General features: G+C 41.9%; 1 protein-coding gene across 1 annotated transcript in view; it reads right to left on the reverse strand.

The window, feature by feature from the left end:
- Window positions 1-70: 70 nt before the first annotated feature.
- WRN (WRN RecQ like helicase) overlaps window positions 71-19,924 on the reverse strand; it is a 31,007-nt gene continuing 11,153 nt past the window's right edge. The window contains exons 9-35 of the mRNA XM_051770589.1: window positions 19,041-19,443; window positions 18,346-18,426; window positions 17,844-17,988; window positions 17,114-17,189; window positions 16,632-16,699; window positions 16,362-16,470; window positions 14,719-14,787; window positions 14,439-14,521; window positions 13,814-13,920; window positions 12,894-13,081; window positions 12,628-12,805; window positions 11,883-12,064; window positions 11,114-11,215; window positions 10,651-10,743; window positions 9,272-9,413; window positions 7,730-7,900; window positions 7,553-7,647; window positions 6,852-6,927; window positions 6,629-6,702; window positions 5,698-5,776; window positions 5,293-5,405; window positions 4,717-4,831; window positions 4,028-4,153; window positions 3,152-3,314; window positions 2,644-2,858; window positions 1,077-1,214; window positions 71-370 (exon numbers count right to left, since the gene is read on the reverse strand). Coding sequence (XP_051626549.1) covers window positions 245-370; window positions 1,077-1,214; window positions 2,644-2,858; window positions 3,152-3,314; window positions 4,028-4,153; window positions 4,717-4,831; window positions 5,293-5,405; window positions 5,698-5,776; window positions 6,629-6,702; window positions 6,852-6,927; window positions 7,553-7,647; window positions 7,730-7,900; window positions 9,272-9,413; window positions 10,651-10,743; window positions 11,114-11,215; window positions 11,883-12,064; window positions 12,628-12,805; window positions 12,894-13,081; window positions 13,814-13,920; window positions 14,439-14,521; window positions 14,719-14,787; window positions 16,362-16,470; window positions 16,632-16,699; window positions 17,114-17,189; window positions 17,844-17,988; window positions 18,346-18,426; window positions 19,041-19,443 — 3,517 coding nt within the window. The 3' untranslated portion in view covers window positions 71-244. The remainder of the gene's footprint in view (window positions 371-1,076; window positions 1,215-2,643; window positions 2,859-3,151; window positions 3,315-4,027; window positions 4,154-4,716; window positions 4,832-5,292; window positions 5,406-5,697; window positions 5,777-6,628; window positions 6,703-6,851; window positions 6,928-7,552; window positions 7,648-7,729; window positions 7,901-9,271; window positions 9,414-10,650; window positions 10,744-11,113; window positions 11,216-11,882; window positions 12,065-12,627; window positions 12,806-12,893; window positions 13,082-13,813; window positions 13,921-14,438; window positions 14,522-14,718; window positions 14,788-16,361; window positions 16,471-16,631; window positions 16,700-17,113; window positions 17,190-17,843; window positions 17,989-18,345; window positions 18,427-19,040; window positions 19,444-19,924) is intronic.

Genomic DNA, 19,924 nt, shown 5'->3' on the forward strand with positions numbered 1-19,924 from the left:
GCAACGCGGCCCCGCCCGCCATTAACCCTCTCGCCCCACACACGAAGTTACTTATTTACATATATATATATATATATATATGATTTTTAATTAACATCGGATTTCACACAGTGAAAAAAGCATAAGGGAGGGGGAAGAGAAAAAGAGTAGAACAGGTGCACTTAACCCCCCCCTATAAGGAGGCAAGAGGCCACGCTGATAATGCTCATGATACAAAAAAAAAAGATCATCTTGATTTCCCCGTTCAGCTGAAAATCCCTTTTCTGGTTTCCGTTTTGCATTTCTTGGTCTGGGTTACAGGTAGAACTGTTGCTGCTGCTGAGGTCCCAAACCATTCTGGCACCTTCCTCTTGGGAGGAAAATGAGAGTTCTGGAAAGAAATTAATAAACATGGAAGGAAACACACAGTAAACAGGTTGTCTCAGTTACACAGCTCTACTCCTCAACTTCATGCTCATCTGGAGACAGGAGCTGTTTAAATTGTTCCTGGAAGAGTTATGCCTCAATTTCAATACCTCGTTCAAGTAACTGAGGGATTAAGAATCAAACTCTAACAGTGGGGAGAATCAAGACTGTCAAATACTTGCACTCACAACAATATCCAGCTTCAAACTGCAGCAAGTGGTAGAGCAAGTGTTCCTGTTCAGAGACACAAGCTCCTTTTCCAATAAACCCACTAATGTCTGCTCATACAGCTTTTGTTTCTATAGACACCAGTGAAAAAATTCTAAGTGTGATGAGCATAGTCTCAGAACCCTCTACCTGAAAGAAAAAAAAAGGAATCAAATGTCTTCTTAAAATGTTGGAAGCATCTGCCATGAGATAGCTGATGAGATATATACTGAGGGAAAAAAAAAAAGGGTCCTGTAACAGGGTGCTGATGTCTAAGTGGGATATTCAGGCACAGCCAGGGCAATAAAAGCAATATAGCATCACTGCATCAAGGATATCAATGAGACAAGTGGGGTGGCCAGGTTTTAGGCACAGTCAAGAACCCAGACAGAAGCTGGGAATTTGGTTTGTTGAAGATCCACACACGAATCAGCAGGTCTGGGCTGTGCTACAGGCAGTCTCACCTTGGGCTGTGAGTCAGCAAACAGCTCATCCTCCTCAGGGTCGAGGGCAGGCGGGTTAGAGGAGGTCACAGTGATGGGCTGCGGGGGGCCTGCTGCCCTTCTGCTCCCTGCCTGGCTGCCATCCACACTCCCCACAACCTTCACATGGGACAGAAAGGAAGCAAGTTGTGTTATTCATGTTCAAATGCATTTTTACAGCAGAAGCGTCAGTTAACAACAGCACAGTGGGCTCGGAGATGTTAACATTTTTTTACGTGATCCTGCTTGGTCACAGGTTGGCAGAGCCACCCTGAGATTTTTGGATCAGCTACACATCCCTGTGTTACCAAAATCCACACTAATGGCAAGTCTACCATATGCTTTATTAGAGTAAGAACATCTGTTTACTGAAGCCAAGGCACCGTGTGCAGATGGGTTTTCTCTGCTCCTTCCTTGGATGCTGGATTGATCCAATTACCCTGTAAAAGCAGCAGCAGTGTCAGGCTGTTCAAATCCAAGAACATCCATTAACAGATTTAAAAGCTGCTTGCTACAGGGAATTATTAGAACCAGGATATTTTCTGAAGAAGTAAATAAAGACTGTTTGGATTAGCTTTCGGATTTGCAGTCTACTCATTTGTAGAATATTAATTTGATTACTAATGGCATGTTATTCCTGTTATTAGCTCCAGGAGCTAACAGGAGCAGGAAAAAGTGTCATTAGAGCTCAGGCAACTGGAGTGCCAGGAGGTCAGCTGCAGGAAAGAGAAGGCTCAGACACAGATATTGTAGAAAGAAAATAGCACTAAGGCATGCAAGAAAAATCAATTTGGCAAAATAGCAAGGCTTGAAAAATTATTTGAGCCAGTCAGCCCAAAAACATGTAAGGAACAGACATGAACTCCCAGCACAGGCAGCAGAAGCACAGTTTGTCTTTTTTTTTTCTTTTTTTTTTACCATTCCCACCAGGAGCCACTCAGTGCAGGGTGCCATTTGTACAAGGTGCTGAAGTGGGACTTGGGGGACACAAAGGCCAGTGAAGAGCTCAGACTATCCTGGACTTTCTCATAAAGCAAAGAGCTCCTTATTTCCCAAGATTTGTCCCCAAGGAGTCAGACTAATGGCATGACACTTGTTATCAGGGCTATGCTCAGCAGTTTTAAACAGAGGAATCCAAAGACAGAGACTACTGGCTGGCCTTGCCTTTTGCTTCCCACATCAGGTTGGTGATCAGGTACTAATATACAGAAGCAAGACAAGGGCATGACCTGGATTTGGTGGCTATGAGGGATCCAGCTTATCCAAGTTTTCAGGCAGGGAAGAACTTGGAATGTGTGTGACAAGTCATAGCTAAGCTGCACAGGTCTGACCTCGTCCTAGGTCAACACTTTTCCAAAAATAAGCCTCTATTTATGCTCTGAGCATTCTTCTGAGGAGATGAAAGCAGTTCTACTCAAAACTGAGTGAGAGATGGATTGGGGAGATGAGACACTAAGCACTGCTGGAAACAGCAAAGGGCTGTTAAGTCTGCTCCTACAAAGGAAACATTCTTTTACACAAGAACAGTTTTATACCTGCTTTTACTAACCTGTGTTTTATTCCACAAGGCACCTTCCCTGCTTGCTTGATCAGCTCCTGTTTTTTCCTGCTGCCCTTCTGGCCACACCAGCCTCCTTTTGATGCCTAAGCCATCTTGAGACTTATTTCTATCCTCTTTCTCCAATAGTGCAATTGTCATCTTGATGAGATACAGCTCAATATTTGCAGGAACAAGTTTTCTAATTACTTGAATTTTGGTTGTGTCTTGGAAAAAAATAAATACAATATTGATTAGTTTTTAAGCTTCTTGCCCCTTATTCAGTTATGCTCTAATACACATTGGTTGTCCCTCATTAAGGCATAGGATGGATTAAGGCATGGAAAAGATAAGAAAATAAAACCATGTATGAGTTTGACTCATAAGATCTGGGATAAATTCTCAGTGTGTTTTCTGAGGATGCCAGTTCTACTTGGTCAGGCTGTTGTTTTTTTCCCCCCAAAACATTTGAGTAAATAGAGATTGAAGAGGGATGCTCAGTCTTTTCCATATGACTCACCTGAGTCAACGGGAGGATTACGGATAACATCAGTAATGACCCGCTGAACTTCAGGAGTCAATCCTGCTCGCTCCAGGCTGACAGGGAAGCCAGCTTTCATGGCCTGCAACAGGTGAGTGCCAACCACAGCAAGAGGCAGAGATCTGCACTCACTTATAGCCCTCTGGGGAAACAAAGGCAGAAGGGATCAACGTGGCACAATGGTCTGAAGCACAACCAAAAGCCTGGCAACTTCCCATTCCCAAAAAGCAATCAGGAGGTACCAGCACACAGCAGCGCAACAAAGCTCCCCAAAACACTGCATTACTCCTCACAGTTGCCTAATTTCCTTTCCAGCTTGTAAAGAAGATTTTTCTCTTGAAGCTACTATTTCACAGCTTAAGTGCAACATCTCACCTTGAATTTTGAGACTAAGCAGCTGTGGTGCACCTGACCTTCCAGAGGTCCACACAACACCCAACATCCATGCAGGACATGGATAACAGCACCAAAACAAATCCCCCCCTCACTTTCACTTGTTGAATTCTTCTCTTAAAGCATTTGCCTTGAAGAAGAACATCTTAAACTTCATTGACCCAAACTTGTACTTCTCAAGGAGAGATTTCCAACTGGTGTCTTGTACTCCTCAAAAAAAAAAAACCCCAGGTTGCAAGCTTCTACTCATTTCTCTCCAGGGAACACACAGTGTGCATATAATCATCAGGATTAGTGGATACAGAGCATCAAGTTGCCCATTAATAATTGTACAAGTATTTATTGTTAATTTGTCCTTAGGCACACTTAACTAAGGGACCATCTGACAAGGTTTACCCTTGGGAGGGGCAAAGCAAAGCTGTTAGTTTTCAAAGTAAAGGGCCTCCAGAGGGAAAAGCTTACCACAGACAAGTTTTTCTCTTGGAACAGGATATATGTGACGTGCTCTGAGGGAGAGAGGGCTCTAGCACACTTCCAGGGAGATGCTTCTTTCTGATCTTTAGGTGCAGATGTGGGGAAAACGTCAGCCTAAGTGAGATAAAGTAAAATAAAAAGTATTATATCCCAGTGACAACCAATGAGTCACCCTTCCATTATCTGAAGCTACCTGAATAAGTAACATTAACAGAATCATTCACCTCTCTGGAGGTTGGTTTTGACCCAAACTCAAATGTTCTACAAAGAAAAGAGGGAATCCAGATGGACAGCCACATGTTCCCATCTTCTTAAAACAAGCATGAGGCTGTCCAAGGGACTTGGAAAAGAAAACTAGGCATTAAAAAAAGAAATAGTGTCCAGGTCAACACATCTTCTTAGGTATTGCTCATTCCATGTGAAACTACTCCATCAGAACAAACTGTGGCATTCAAGTCTGTTGCTTAGCATGGGAAACTCGTCTATGTGAGCTAAACTTTTTCTCAACACAGATTTACTGAAAACAACCGTAAAACCAGGAATGCTTTTGGTTCCCATTCCTAGATCATAATGCTTTTTTTGTGAAGCAGAAAGATGACTCGATGGAGTCCCATCGCTGCAGACCAAAATACAACAAGGCTCTTGCCAAAGCAGTAGATACCTCAAGTATGTCATACCTGTAAGTCATTTACTTGGCAGAAGTCCTTAATTTCAGCCAGGAGAGGGATCAACATGGTGGACTTGGCTTCAGACACACCATCAATTTTCTTCACGTTCTCAACACTTGTAGGCCTGGTTTGGGATGAAGAATAAAAAGCCACGGGAATGTGCTATGCCAACACTTGGAAACATCAAGTGTCTGTGAAGGACACACTTGGAGCACAGATCTCTTAATAAAAACTTGAGAGTATTATTACTGTAACCTTATGTCTGCAACTAATCAAGTTCACTGTTAGCACTTCTAAATCATAAAGCTTGACCACAGTCAAAGCTTCAAGTTTGCTGCTTAATACTTTGGAGAACCAATTTACCACAAAACATGTTTATTTGTCTCTACCTCCCACATAAGCCCCCAGCTCTTCCATGCATTAACAATGTACACATTCCCAAAATACTGTTGTCCAATGCCTTTCAGTAGCTGGGGGAGACACTTTGGATGCTTTACCCCTTCTCCCAAGAGAAGCAGAAAGGGGATTTGTGACTTGGCTTGCAGCCTCCCCAATTTGTACAACATATCTCCATGCTGGCTTTACCTTATCCGGGCCATCTCCACCAGGACTTTATTGGTTGCCAGGACAGCTGGAGGAATTTCCTTCTCATTAGCTACCTTCTGTCTGGCAGTCAGCAGCTTGCCATACAGAGCAGTCTGGGAAGAAGGGAGCCAAATTCTCATGAAGCAGCTCTACATCACTCATAGGTGTAATTAATACAAGAGGAAAGGCTATCCACTTCCCTGATCTTTCCATTAATACACAAAACCCCCTGCAATCCTTTAACCCGTCCTAAGCTATTTAAATTCCTCTTCTAGGACTTTTATTCAAAACAACTCATTTTTAAGAGCTGTCCAAGCCAGCTGCTCCAACACAGGACAACTGTGGTTTGCAGTTTTGACTGCAATTCAGAGATATCCTCCCTATCCCCCCAAAGAAAACCCTTACCTCTAGTTCTTTTTCTCGAGATGAAACAGCTGGTTCTTGGGGTTTCAAAGGAGATTTCAGTGGTGAACGCCCTGAAATACTAACAAAAAGACAGAAGTGGGAAGCAAGTTTTGCATTAGATCAGTTCATTCACACACTTCAACAAACACAAGCTCCGAAAAGCACTTGTCCACTCACGACACGATTCCGATGCCATCCCACCTCACATTTTTCCCCATGGAGAACATTAATCCTGGCAAAAAGCACTAATAACCTGAAAACCATCAGTGACAGGGACACAGCTGCTGTGCTCCAAGTGGAATTAGCACAGCTCCCAGACTCAGGAACGTTTGCCCTTAATTAGCCTGCCATGATTATACTGCTATATCTGTTAGCAGACACGCTGGACTAAGAGCATCCTTTCCTAAGCACAGCACAAAATAACCCTTGATTTGGATTTTAGCTGTCCCTAAAATAATTCATCTTCCCATGGTTGCAGTGGCAATTATTCATTTAAGTGACACAGCCTCTTTTCCTGTCATCTGCCAGCATCAGAATAGTGGCCTGAAGGAGGAATCCACTCAGAAATACAAGGGGCATTTAATCTGAAGCAGCACATGAGCCAGGAAAACAAATTACTTGGTCTGCTTTTTGCAAAAGGTTATTAGATTTCTTTTGACCTGAGGGAGCCTCAACTTAGTCGTAGTCTTCTCCAGACCAGTAGAAAGGCAAAGCCCTCAAGTGATCTTAACTGTTAAATGTTGTAATAGCTCAAGGTTTTGAAATACAATGAGAGATTTAGGCACTTGCCTTTTTTTTTTTTTAATGCATTAAACATTTTCACAGCCATTTCATAAGAGAATGCTCATTTTAAGGATCACTCTACAAGCAGTATCCCTATTATTAACACAGTCAGAGCTAGGGAATTCTGTTTCAGTTTCAAATACTGTACCTGTTAAGCGCGTTACTGCTTCTTGGAGGAGTTTTACCTTTTTTCTCATATGAAAACATCTCATATAAGGACATCTATAAAAAAAACCAGAAGAACAAGACAAATGCTGCTTGACCATCTTTTCACTGAGGTTGCTGTTAGCAGCAAAATATTAATTTTAAGGGTTTTTTTTTTAAATGAGCAAGGATGGATCACAGTGCAGGAGGGTTGTACTGGTACAAACCTGCTTGACTGGTGACTGTGCTGTTCCTTTGGTGCCTGGGGAGCGCTGCGCAGAGAGGACAGGCAAAGGTCTACTGCTGGAATAAAATTAATTACATCTTCATCAAATCAGACCAAATCATTTGTACAGTCACACTGCCCTTAATAAAAAAAAAATTAACATTTCGCTAAGCAAACCAATTTCAAGTTGTTTGTGACAAACGGAATTTTCATGACAACCCTTGAAAGAGTTTTGATTTTAAAGATCCTATTAGCAGAGAAACCAGTTAGTACCAATTTTTTGGTTTGCACTAAGCACACAGCTTTCAGCATTGCTTACTGGTGAAATAATAAGCTATTTTTTTAATTCTAGAAGACAGAGCTCAAAGAGTCACAAGTGTACTAGAAGGCAAAAGAAAACTGGTACTTTATCATCACCTTTATTAGCAACTCTGTGTAGGTACCAGAACAGGCTCCTACAGCCAGAACTGAAGAGTTTTGTTCTAATATTATTTCCTGTTGCAGCAAAGCCTCAGCAGTCCCCAGTTCATTATTCTTTCTGTTTTTGTGAAAGACCAAGCCAGCACTCTTTATTCAATTTAACCAGAAGCAAAAGCAAAACTAAAATTTCATGTGCTCTCCTGTCCAACCCCACCACCTCCAAAAGCAGGTTTCAGAGACAGAGCTGATGTTAGTGAAGAAGTGATCAGCTGCCATAATTACCTTCTAGAAGGCCTCTGCAGATTCAAGTCTTCACTGGACTGTAACAGAAGACTTGGATTTGAAGCAGATCCAGCTTTTGACAGCCAGTTTCTACCCTGTAAGAAAAACTGTATGGCTTAGCCATGGATTTGAGAGCTCAGGGAAGCTCTCAAAGGGTCGTTTCACACCCAGAAGTACCTTCTGGGTGAGCACACAAATAGTTGCAAACTTGTTATGCCCTGAGACTTCTTTGAGGAATCCTTCCATGATAAGCTGCTGGCAGAGCAGTTTCCACCAGTTCTCTGGCCATTCTTTCCCACTGCCAAAGAGGGGGTGCCTTCGGAACCGGTCTGGCAAGTGCTGGGAGTTCTGAAATTTTTGAAGGAATCACATTAGTCCAGTCCTTGTGGAATCAAATTTTAAATACAACCCCCAACCGAAAACCCTGGAAAGGGAGGAGCTTCCTCTAATCTAATCCGCTCCTGCACTTTCTGACAAGATAGATCACGATTTTCTTTTGCATTAAAACCCCACACCAACCTACACTTACATCACAGAACTATTAAAACATCTCCCTTCATATAGGAGGAGGTCACAGGAATGACCCAGCCATCCACAGCAAAGAAATCAAGTCACCCAGTGCAGTTTGTATTCAACCACTTGAGGTCAACCTAACATTGCATCAGTTCAAACAGAAGCTGTTACCCACTCAGTTTTTTGATTTAGAAGAGCCTACAACAGTAAAAATAAGTTCACAAGTCCTGTTTAAATCCCAGGACACAGATACTAAGTCGGAAGCAAGTTCATTACACGTGTTAGCTCTACTCCTCCTCCTCCTCCTCCAGCCTTCACTGCAGTGTTTTTCATTTGTTTTAAAACATGGCTGATCTACTCCTCTTACCAACGGTTCAGGCTCCAAAAAAGCTGATTAGCTTCTGTCTGATGGGTTTTTATGCCCCTGAACTCAGAGCCCAACTACTATTTCAGCCCAGAAAAGGCTATTCTTGTAGGCAGTAAAAGGTTATTCTGGATCTGCAGTGCAAATATGGCATAAGCTTCACTTACTCCAGTGATCTCATAAATGGTCATTCACCGAAACCTGTTACAGAATATTTCTATCCCAACATGTTTGTGTGTCAACAAGCAACTTTAATGTCTTATTAAAAGGTTAAAAATAGACATAATTCACCCAGTTTTATCAAGTACTACAGGTCTTTCTTTCTCTCCTCAGTTTGTAAACATAAAAAGTGATTCTGCTCTTATTGTGATTTTATTTCCAGTGAGCCTCTTACTTCGTATTTCAAACAAGTTATCCTTTACTTTCATTCTAGTATCCTACTTCTAACCTCACTGCTCCGAGTCAGCCAGCAGCACAAAGCCACAGTGAAAGCACTCATTTGCTTTATTCAAACATAAACCAGCTATTTTTAAGCTGTTAGGATGTTTATTCTTCGTCCTGAAAAGGCTGTTCCTTTCAAGATAACCAAAGCAGTGTATTTTTATAACAAACTTTAAGGACAATCAGCTTGTTTGTTGTAAGGGAAGTGGTGCTGAGCAGCTTCACTGCTGATAGTTAAAACTCTCTCTATATACACAAATATCTATCTCTCCAAGAAACAGGGTATATACACAGGCACATGGATGTAAACCCATGTGTTGTTTGGTATATCAATCGAGAGGGACGCTGGAACAGCCCCCTCCACTCTCAGAACACATCCAAGGAGTTCAACTATCACTTACAGACCCTCGGAGAAGCAGAATGGGCCTTTTAGTCCCAAACTTCTCTTCCAGGGCGACCACTGCAGACAGCAGCTGATGAGCTTGCTTCCCAAAATCCTGCAAGCCACCCTCGGAGTCACTGGGGGCTGCAAGACAGGAGCCTCTGGAGGCAACAAAGAAAACCAAGTTTAATACAGGCAAATCAAGTCCCCGTTCCCTTGTTCCAAATATTATTGGTAGCTACAGGAAATAACCACAGGTGATTGATTTAAGTCTCACATTTTCGGTCCTAGTACTCTACACTTAAGACATGTTTAATTATTTATGTCAGTGTAGCTTCCAGTGTCTCACACAGCTGTCCAAGCCAAAAATAAGCAGTTCTTCCCTGTACCTGCTGTTACAGAACATTGCCCCAGCAATCTTCTGAATTGACTATTTAAATATTTTGGCTGGTTTAGGCATGTACAACATGCCTTTAATTGCACCTAATAGCCAGTAGGTTTTTGTCTGTTTCTTTGAGAAAACAAAGGAAAAAAAACCAATGCATTTATTACTGACTGGAAGAACCCATTGAAAAGTTACTGGCACACATCACTCCCAAGGAGAAAAAGGAAAATTATCTATTCCAAGGGATTTCAGTTCTGCAATACAAATTCACCATCTGGCTCTTTACTGGCACAGCAACATGACTGCAAAGATTGAAATGATGATCTCTTAAACTCTCCTTTAGGTATTGCAGAGGCTGAGCAAAGACTTCTTAATTCCTGACATACTCAAGTGCAGCTGAATTGATCACCATTTTCCAGAAAACAACTCAGCATAATGTCTTGTCTTGGATCAGAAAGCACCAGGTTACCAGCAAGAACAAGGAATCCTTTATTATAACTTCAGGGAAAGCTTTATTGTAACTACAGAACAAACTGAGAAGGGTGTTTCTGCTCATGCCTCTGACTACTGACCCCCTGAATTCCCTTCAGCACATGCATGAGATTATTATCAAGGCTAAAAGAACACGTCAGCACATGCTGTAACAGGAACACAGCTCCCTGGACACTGGGGCAATTTAGCCCACACCATTTGCAAGTGTTTTCTTTTGGGATTAATTACCCAACAGGGCTTAAACTGATTAATAAAAGTGTATTCACAGTTTCAGAGTGTTGCTTAAACCCTTATAGGAACTGTGACCATGCTCTATTCCAGGCTTTCCCCACAGCTTAACTTAGAGCTTATGGCTTGCTCAACTCATTAGAAAAAGGTTAGAGAGTTGTTCCAAAATATACCTCAGGCTGAACATCTGCAAGATCAGATGCATAAAAGCCAATTATTTTAGATAATTTGCCTTCTAAGTCAGTCTGAGAGAACATAACCTCCAGTATCAGTCTTCAGGGAAGAAAGCTTACCTGGACCTGCAATTATCACAGCATTCTTCTGTGCCCATGATGCCAGAGGAGACCTTTCGGAGCTGTTTGTCTTCAAAATGAGACAGGATGATTCTACCCAAGGGAATGGATGGAATTCAATGAAAGACCAAGAATTTACACATGAAATTTATTGCAGAAAACTGAGTTGAAATCAGCATCATTAATTAATTCACTAGGGAACCAATTATTTAGCTTTGATTCCTCTGAAGAAAAGGTTTGGGTTTTTTAAAGTAAATAAGGAAACACTTGATATATGTGTACAAATGTGCTGAAGGTTGTATTTTTGATACTGCTCATTAATATAAAATAGAATGTTCTGTGCTTGTAGAACAGACTCAGTGTAGGATGCCTTCTGGTTACAACCTCCAGCTGTGACCAAGTCAGTAGCTCTTATCAGAGCTGCCTCAAGTGACAAAACATAAAAGCAGGTTCTAGTACTCACTTCCTCCTGCAGCTGTTGGACACAAGGTACTTCTCCATTTTTGCCAACATCTTCAGTTTGTACAACCGGAACTTCTCATTGTGGATCTCGTTTATGAGGCGTCTGTCAGCCAAGGGGGAAAGTGAAGAGCCTTAAACACTCACCACTATTCCCATCTCACACCAGAAAAGAAATGTGCCAGGCATTCAGAGGGAACAGCTAGAAAATATATCCTACAAAACCCAGCCCCAAGCTGCCTGCCTGCTTCTCCACAGCCTTGATCCTGAGAGCACAGGGCATACTCAGAAAAAGAGCACTTTTCCCCACATTCTTCTAAATATTATTCCATCAGAATATTGGAACTCCTTCCAACCTCACAGGCTACTGAACTTCAGAGATCCATGCCAAAAATGCACCAAGGAGGGAGAAAAGAGCAGAGGGCACTGAGAGCTGCTTCTCTCACTCCCTAGTTGTCTAGTCTCTGGCAATTTGTCATCAGCTCCACTGCCTGATTGCAAAATACACTGGGATATCATCACTCTTCTTTTAAGAGCCTCGCAGGTGGCACGTTAGGACATATCTACCTGTTGCCTCACTTAATATCCTTCACAGTAATCACTGGAAGCATCCAACTGAGAAAATAACACGGGACTACTTGATGGGAATACGGAGTGCTCTTTCTGGCCCTGCCCTGAGCTGCTGCTCGAGCCAAACCTGAGCTAGCACCCTGCACCACAGGGCATCAAAAACTGTTCTGGTTGTGTCAAATCAGTTGTTCCCAGTCCTTTACCTGTTACAAGCCAAGTCTGTTGCAGCCCACAAGACGTGGCAGGAAGCAGGAAGCCCATCCCGGCCAGCTCTCCCGATTTCCTGGTAATAGGATTCCATTTCCTTCGGGGCACCGTAATGAATAACCAACCGGATATCGGCTTTATTGATGCCCATTCCAAATGCCACTGTAGCCACAACACACTACAAAACAAGAGGCCACATGCTGAGTGTTTTCAAGGGAGCACAAAGAATAAGCCTGGATTAATGTTCACACTCTTGGTGACAACTTGTTGGTACAGACTCAAAATCCAGCTTAAAATTACAACAGCTTCAGACTCACACGTGGCTACCTTAAGTCTGATTTTGGCCAGAGCACAGCCACAGGATTATAAACATGACAGGAATGATGTGCTGAGGGAAATGCAGGAATGTTTTCAAGTAGCTGTTCTCAAAGGTATTGCGAGAAGGAACACAAGTCCCAGGATAGCACTGCTGCCTAGGAAAAAAGCAGCTCACAAATTGTGATCATGTTGGTCCAGCCACCACTACTTTCCTTAAATGTCATGCATTTTTTAAGGGAATTACTACAGAAATCGCCAAGATAAGCCAGGAATCTTATTACTGTCAGCAGAGACCAGCAATTTCTTTGCCCAGAATTGGAGACAGAAGAAACCTGTAACACATACTGATGGTCCAAAATTCTTTCTACCACCAGAAACTCTGCAGTTATAAATAGGACCAAGTGGATTTTGTTTCCTCCATACCTGAATTTCATCCCTCATGAACTGGTGGTGGGTGTCTCTCCTCTGTTTGTTCCCCATTCCAGCGTGGTAGGTACCACAGGCCACGTTGAGTTTATTCAGTTCAGACACTACTTGCTCAGTGGCCTTTCTTGTAGGGCAGTAGATGATAGTGGGGCCTTCAAACTCATACACAGAACCACTTAAAATAATAACAACATGTAAAGAGACTGAACAGAGGAAGTCATCCACCTGCAAGAAGTCTGAGGGATCAACAAAACCAGGCTTACCTTCCTTTCCTAGTTAGGAACTGTTTCAAATCCTTACAGATATCTCCACTTTGTTGTCCAACTTCCAAGTACAGGTTAGGTCTGTCAAAACTAGTACAGGTAACCTGGGGATTCCTCAGGTTCAGGCATTTCACTATGTCCTCTCTAATTGAGGGGCTTGCAGTTGCAGTTAAAGCAACAATGGGAACCTGCAATGAGAAGTAGAAAAATATCCATGACCTTTCATTAATTTCTTTTTTTAACCAAAAAACTCAATAGGAAACTGATACAGAATGTAAACAGGCAGTTGAATGAGTTTATGATCACTGGATCAGGTCAGTTATTTGACAAATGTAGTTCATATTCAGCTTCCTGAGCATTTAGGATCAAAGTTCCAGGACAGCAGACAGGGACAGAACTCCTAAAACATCAAGTTGAATTCTGAAAGTGTGTATCTTCCATGAGTCCACAGTAATTTTCTGATGTGATTAGCTAAATTTAGGGAACATAGGATGAAGCTTCCAATAAGAGCATGTAAAGTTCAGGTCTAAATTTTTAAGCTCATGCAATAAATGCTTGAGGAGTGTCTAGAAATGAGTTGCATGTTCCTACAATTCACTCAGTCAGGAAAAAAAAAGATAAAAAAAAAAAATCACTCAATGTTAAATCAGAAGCTTAGGAACATCATGTCATCATGTTCCACAGCATAGGGATCCAAAGCAGTTTACATTTCAGAAGTTTCTGGCAGCCCAATTTCAGAATATCCTTCATTTAAGCATTTGGAAAAGAAACCACAAAGCCCAGTCACTGACAGGGACTGCTCAAACTCCAAGCCAGCATGGTCAGTACACCCAAAGGACAAGGTAAAAGAACCTGCTATTTCCAAACTATCACACAAAATCCTTCTCTTTTATTGGAAACCCAACACATCCAAACCTCACCAGTGGCAGAACCTTCTTTAGTGAGCCTAAAGTTCTGAAGGAGTTTCTGAAGTCGTGGCCCCACTCGGAGACGCAGTGAGCTTCATCCACAGCTATGAGGGTGATACCTGGTGGGCACAAAACCACAGCACAGACATGTGAACTGCTGACAGCACTAGAAAATCAGTTCCTTGCTAAAACAACTCCTGGAGTTTACATGCCTTGATTTTACTCAATGACCTGTCCACCAGCTGCATCACCTTTGCTAAAAAGAGCATTTTTAAGATGCATTACTGCATTTGAAAACACCACTTCATTGTTACATTCAGCTGAAGACCAAAGAAATAGAAATACTAAAAGGCTAAAATATTTAGTGTTATGCATTTCAATTCCTGTGATTCAACAATCAGTGCTTTAGCACCTCTGTTCCCAAATAATTGCCCAACATTCCCAGGCCACGATCATGCTAAAGACACTACTCACATTTTTTTATCAATGACAGGATCTCATGACACCATTTATTTACAGTCACTACACTACCCTCACCAAGGAACTAGTGAAAAATCTTCAGATATTCAAAATTTTTAAACAAAAGTATTAATTTAATCAGCCTGGCAACTCACCCACAGCCTTATCCTCAACTTACCAACAGTTTTGTCAAGATCCTGAAGTAACTGTAAGTTCCCAGAACAAAACTCTGGAGTCATGTATATGACACTGTACTGACCTCTGAAAGACCAAAAATACACTGTCAAAGGAGAGAAAACCCCAGACAAGTAAATTCAACAAAGTCATGATTGTCTTGAAAAGGGAAATGAGAACAAGACCAGATTTCTGACAGGGAACAAGAGGAACTCAGTGAAGACCATAGAAAGCATTCCAGAAGAGTCACACCCACAGTCCCAGAAAGCTTGGCTAAGACTCACCCTCTGATGGCTTCCTTGACCTGTTTTGACTGAGCTGAACCAAGGAAACAAGCTGGAATCCCTGACATTCTGCAGAAATAAAAAAAGCACAGTCATGAACACATCTACTCTCCAAGTTTTAGCTTCCAGCCTGTGCCAGCATTTCTAAAGGAAGTTCAAGCTGTGAGGTCAGAGACTATTTTCTTCAAGGATCTTTGTGGGGAAAATCCTTTCAAAAAAGCAAGAGTGGTCCATGGCTACTCCTGCCACCCAAATCCTCTTCCACTTCCCTTTCAGTTCTCTCCACAAGAGACACATCAGATGAGTACAATTAGGAATTGGAGAAAGGAAAACCATTTTCCTTGCACAGGAGACAAGTTCACTAATAAAACATCTAAAAGAATTTGCTAAATGTATTTTCTTTAACTATTCTCTTATGCAGTCCATCATACTTGGATATTAGCATGTTAGCTCACCATTTTTTTGCCTTGACATTCTATCTTTTGTGAGCTACTCATGCTGCATCTGCTAATTTTCCATCAGGTGGTTGCTTTTTAATGACAAACTCCATAATAACCAGCTCAACCAATTTCTATTTTAGCTCTTCATGCAATAAATCACCGAGTTTTCCTACATCTCTTGGTCTTCACAGCTGCTGAGCAGCCAGACTGACAGACAAATTACTGAGTGGCAGCAGACTGTAGAAATTCAGTCTCCTGAGCCTTCAAAATGAATGACCCACTGGGAATGCAGTGAATAAACCCTCTCCACTGAGGAAAACAGTGGAAAAGTCAAAGCAGCAGCTGAATACACAGACACCCTGCTGAGTAATACCCAGTCAAGGAGCTGAGGCTGTCCAGCCATTCACCTGCACACAGTCATGAAAATGCCACACATAATTGATGTTTCTCACTTCAAAACATCTTCATATTCCCCCTTTCACAAAAGCCCCCTTTTTCCCCAAGTTGGACCAGGCAAGAATGAACTAGATAACTCAGCGTGATTCCCACAGCTTCAATGAACAAGTGTCAGAAGTGAACAGTTCTTACAATAGGAAGCAAGTGTGTGTGCAGAAAGCATTATCAGGTATTTAAAAAAAAAAAAATAATCAAACAAAATTATCTTGACAATACCTGTGACTGCTCATGTGAAAGCAATTTGGTGTCACCCACAAAGTTTCCCCCCTCAGATCTTTTAAGTGAAGAGGCCAACTTTTAGGAGACCTACTGCACTGTCCCTCTTGAAAGCCTGTGCTATAACTTGGATCTGAATTGCCTGCAGCTTCCAGCTACTCAGATGTCATGTCTCAGATCCAAAGGAAGCCCTGCCCAACTCTGATAGAACTCCCACAGGCTGAAACAGCCCGTGAAGCTCCTCTGTCACTTCAGTCTGGGCAAAAAAAGGCCCACGAACCCAGAAATACTTTGTGTGTTCCTTCAGAAACCCCACAAAGATCCTTTGCAAATTCAGCCTATGGTTCACCTACCTGGCAAACCCAGGGATTTGAGACTGTCTACACAGCCAGTGTGTGTTCCTGGAGAAACATATGCTCTACAGCTGACACACAACAGCTTCCACTTGAAGCCCCAAGGAATGCCACAGGCAGGATCTGTGTTTCCACGGGCAATGCAGCAGCAGCAGCTTGTTACCACCACACTACTTACGTCAACTGCAGCACCTGGTCCTCCATCAGGGAGATGAGAGGACAGATGACAACTCCTGTACGTCCAGTATAAACAGGAGGGAACTGGTAGCACAAGCTTTTTCCATAGCCTGAAAGAAAAAGGGGCAGAAGTGAGACATCATGTGTCCTACACACTAAACCAGACAATCCCAAAACCTTGTCAGCCCTAGACAACATGTTTGTTCTGCTAGTCCCCCCAAAAAGGGAATAATTTTTTTTTGCTGTTTCTTAGGGTGTAAAGGTAACTTACCAGTTGCCATGACAACAAGATTATCTCTTCTGTCTTCTAAAAGAGAATTGATGACTTTCCACTGGACCCTTTAAATTAAACAAAAGGGGAATACTTGGATTTGTGCCACCACACAGAACAAGTGAATGGTATGAAACTGCATATTCTGTTGAATTGTAGGTTATAGAAAGCCTTGAGGCTGCCTTAGAGTGTTGTCTTTGCATAGTGCAGCCACTCAGACTACTGCAGGTGGGCCCAGGAGTGTCCAAGGATCTCCAACAGGACTAAGGCAAACAGCATTTGATGCAGACATTCAGAGGAGATCACAAATAATAACTGTAGTTTCCACAGTGTTTGTGGATCAGTTACCTTCAACAAGGAGATTGTAAACAGGACCCTTGATTTGTTAGTGGGTTTGTTTAAGGATTAATAAAAACAACATCCAGATTGAAAAAAGGGAAAGAAAAAAAATCAGTGTCCATTTTAACAGAAAATACACTCACAGTTTAAATGAAGAATGCCCAAAATAGGTCTTCAGACACGTGATGTGGCTTTCACCAGGTTCTGGCAGCAGCGGATCTTTAGAGGGAGAGAAGAAAAACCAACTCATCTGAGATTAAATTTTAAAAAGATGAAGCACTCTCTTGACAAACAGCAGTCTGCTTGTGATGTTAACAGTCACTAACAGCCTGTTAGTGATGCCCAGGGCTTAGAATTTGGGCAATTCCAGTGAAGAGAGACAAACTCAAGATATTTACCAGCTAGAATGAAGGATTAAAAAAAGCAAGAAGGCTCCTCAGAGACCCCACAGGAGAAGGAGAACATATGGCTTGATTAATGAGATATAGCAATAGGACTGTAATGCATTACTGCTTCATTTGGAACAGGTTAATCCAAACAAATCGAGGTGTATTTCTCCTCACATTTCAGCCTCTTTTCCCCATTAGATTTGTCTCCACAGGGAGAGCCCCAGAGCATTAGTTCCAGATCACCCTCCAAGGCAGAATTTCCTAAGGATTCTGCCATGAAGCAGCAACAGGAGAACAAAACAAAGGTAGATATGGGAGGTGCCATCTTTACATTTTTATCTTTACACAATCCAAGTTCTCCCTTACAAGTCCAGGTGAGTTTTTTCTTTCTGTTTTAAGAAACCACATGTTGCTGTGCTTCCACAGCTGCTTCTACAGACAGTCAGTTTGTTTAATCATGCATTGAAATTAAAAAAAGAACTACCAAAATGTTCCTCCTCTTCTTCCTCAATGCCTTCCTCTTCATCACCATCTGGTGCTACATTCACTTCTGTGTCAGGAGTTTTCCTGGCTTTAGTGGACCCTCTTTCAGGTACAACTCCTTTAGAATCATCTACATCATCTAAAGACTGAGAAATTTGGACAAAAAAGTTATTTTGGAGCATGAATGGGTAGGTAAAATGAGGTATCTGAGGTAATATGATATTTGGACATTTAACTTCTAAACTAGTTATAACTTAAATCTAGTGTGGGGATCCAGTCCAAGTTGGCATAGTAATGATGCAACAGGATGCAAGAGATATTGAAGTCTAACACCACAAAACTGAATTCTTTAGGTATCCACACCTTTATCTTCCGTCCACCTTCTGTAAGCAACACTGTTTTACTTCATATTCCCTCCCCTCAACTATGCTCCAGTTCACTGTGATCCCAGAGCATCATCACTATAAAAAAAAAAATTGAAAGATAAACCCTGAGGCACTCACTTTTAACATCTCCATTTCCAGTTCTTCATCACTTTCAATGATACAGGAAACATTTTGTTCGTTATCTGTGGAATATTCCTCCTAAAAAACAACCAAAACAATATAAAAACCCACACAGTTTTCTTATTAGTACCAAAGTTATTTCTGTTTTACCCACAAGCTTCTAAACTTCTGTACATATTATAAACCACTTCTCTGTATGCTTTTGCTTCTTACCAGAAGCACTTAAGCTCAACATTCAGCTCTGAAGCTTGTCCACTAAAACCAAAATATTTGTAGTAAGACAAAAAACCAGCAGTACCACCACATGTGTGACACACTTGGAACATAAGAAAATATTAATCTGATCGAGGAGGCATCAATCCACACTCAGTCACTAGAAGGACTATTAGTTTACAGATCCCTTAGAAACAGAGCTGCTTTTTACTCATGACCAAGCTGAAGATGCTCTAGTGCAGAATTTGTCCCCATACTGCAAGGAATTCTTTGGTAACATTCTAAGAAGTGAAAGAGGAGAACTAATGAGACCACCTAGACCTCCTATATTTGGTACCACTCCTTCCAAACACATGACTGAAGGGCAGCTTTATGCTTGACTACCTTCACAGGTACTTCCCAGACTGAGCCCTTCTTCCAAAACACTTGAATATTCTTCCAGGGATAAAAACTCATTAAATCTTGTGGGAAGTAATTACCTCAGGTGCAGCTTCCTTGACCAACTCTTTTGCAGCCTGATCTTCCAAGACCTGAAGTTCTTGCTCAGTGATGTCCAGTGATATGAAGTCATCTCTCTCTTTGTCCATAGATCTGGTTGCTGCAGCCCTATTTTCCACAGTGTTACCTCTCTCTGCTTCCTCTCCATTACTTTCTCCCTCCCAGAGGAGAGCCAGTGTAGCATCAGAGCAGATGTTAAAATCACCTTCAAGTTGTTTAGCACATTCAGCTTTTTGTGCTTCAACATTTGCTGACTTGGCTTCAAAATTTGTTGGAGTTGCAGCACCACAGCTCCTCTCCAGTCCAGAAGGGGAACCTGAACCCAACAATGTGCTTCTTAAGGCATTTATGTTCTCTGATATCTCAGCCAGTATTTCTGCAGCCCTGGGAAGTAAAGCAAAGCAGTTACTGACACTCATCTGAGCTACAAGCAGAACAGAGGATTCTGAAGTCATCCATCTCTCCAGACTGAATTTGTCCAAAACTTCACACAGAAACAGTCACTCAATATAGAACTGACATTCCACTTCTGTCAGAAGAAAATTAAGATTTCTTCACACTGAAAAACCCCTATGAAGGCCCTCCAGAAGCACTGTGATATGGCTCCCCTGCTTAGATAAACTCTCTGGATTTCTAGTGGGCAGTCACACAAGAGCCCTGAGTAGTTAGGAAAAAAGGTCTTGCTGTGCATTTCAGCAAGAAGAAAAACTCAGCCAAGTTCAGTGTCAAACTCACTGCAATTAGACCAGTGCAAACATAAATTCCCACATATAAAGGCAACGTTTTCTTGGAAAAGGACACACAGATAACAGTTGGCTTTTCACTCACATGTATTTTGTTGTGTGGGACCTCAGAGATCAAGAGA

The sequence above is a fragment of the Manacus candei genome, unplaced genomic scaffold (genome assembly GCF_025592945.1).
Source record: "Manacus candei isolate 608988 ecotype Guabito, Panama unplaced genomic scaffold, ASM2559294v1 h1tg000120l, whole genome shotgun sequence".
Classification (NCBI taxonomy): domain Eukaryota; kingdom Metazoa; phylum Chordata; class Aves; order Passeriformes; family Pipridae; genus Manacus; species Manacus candei.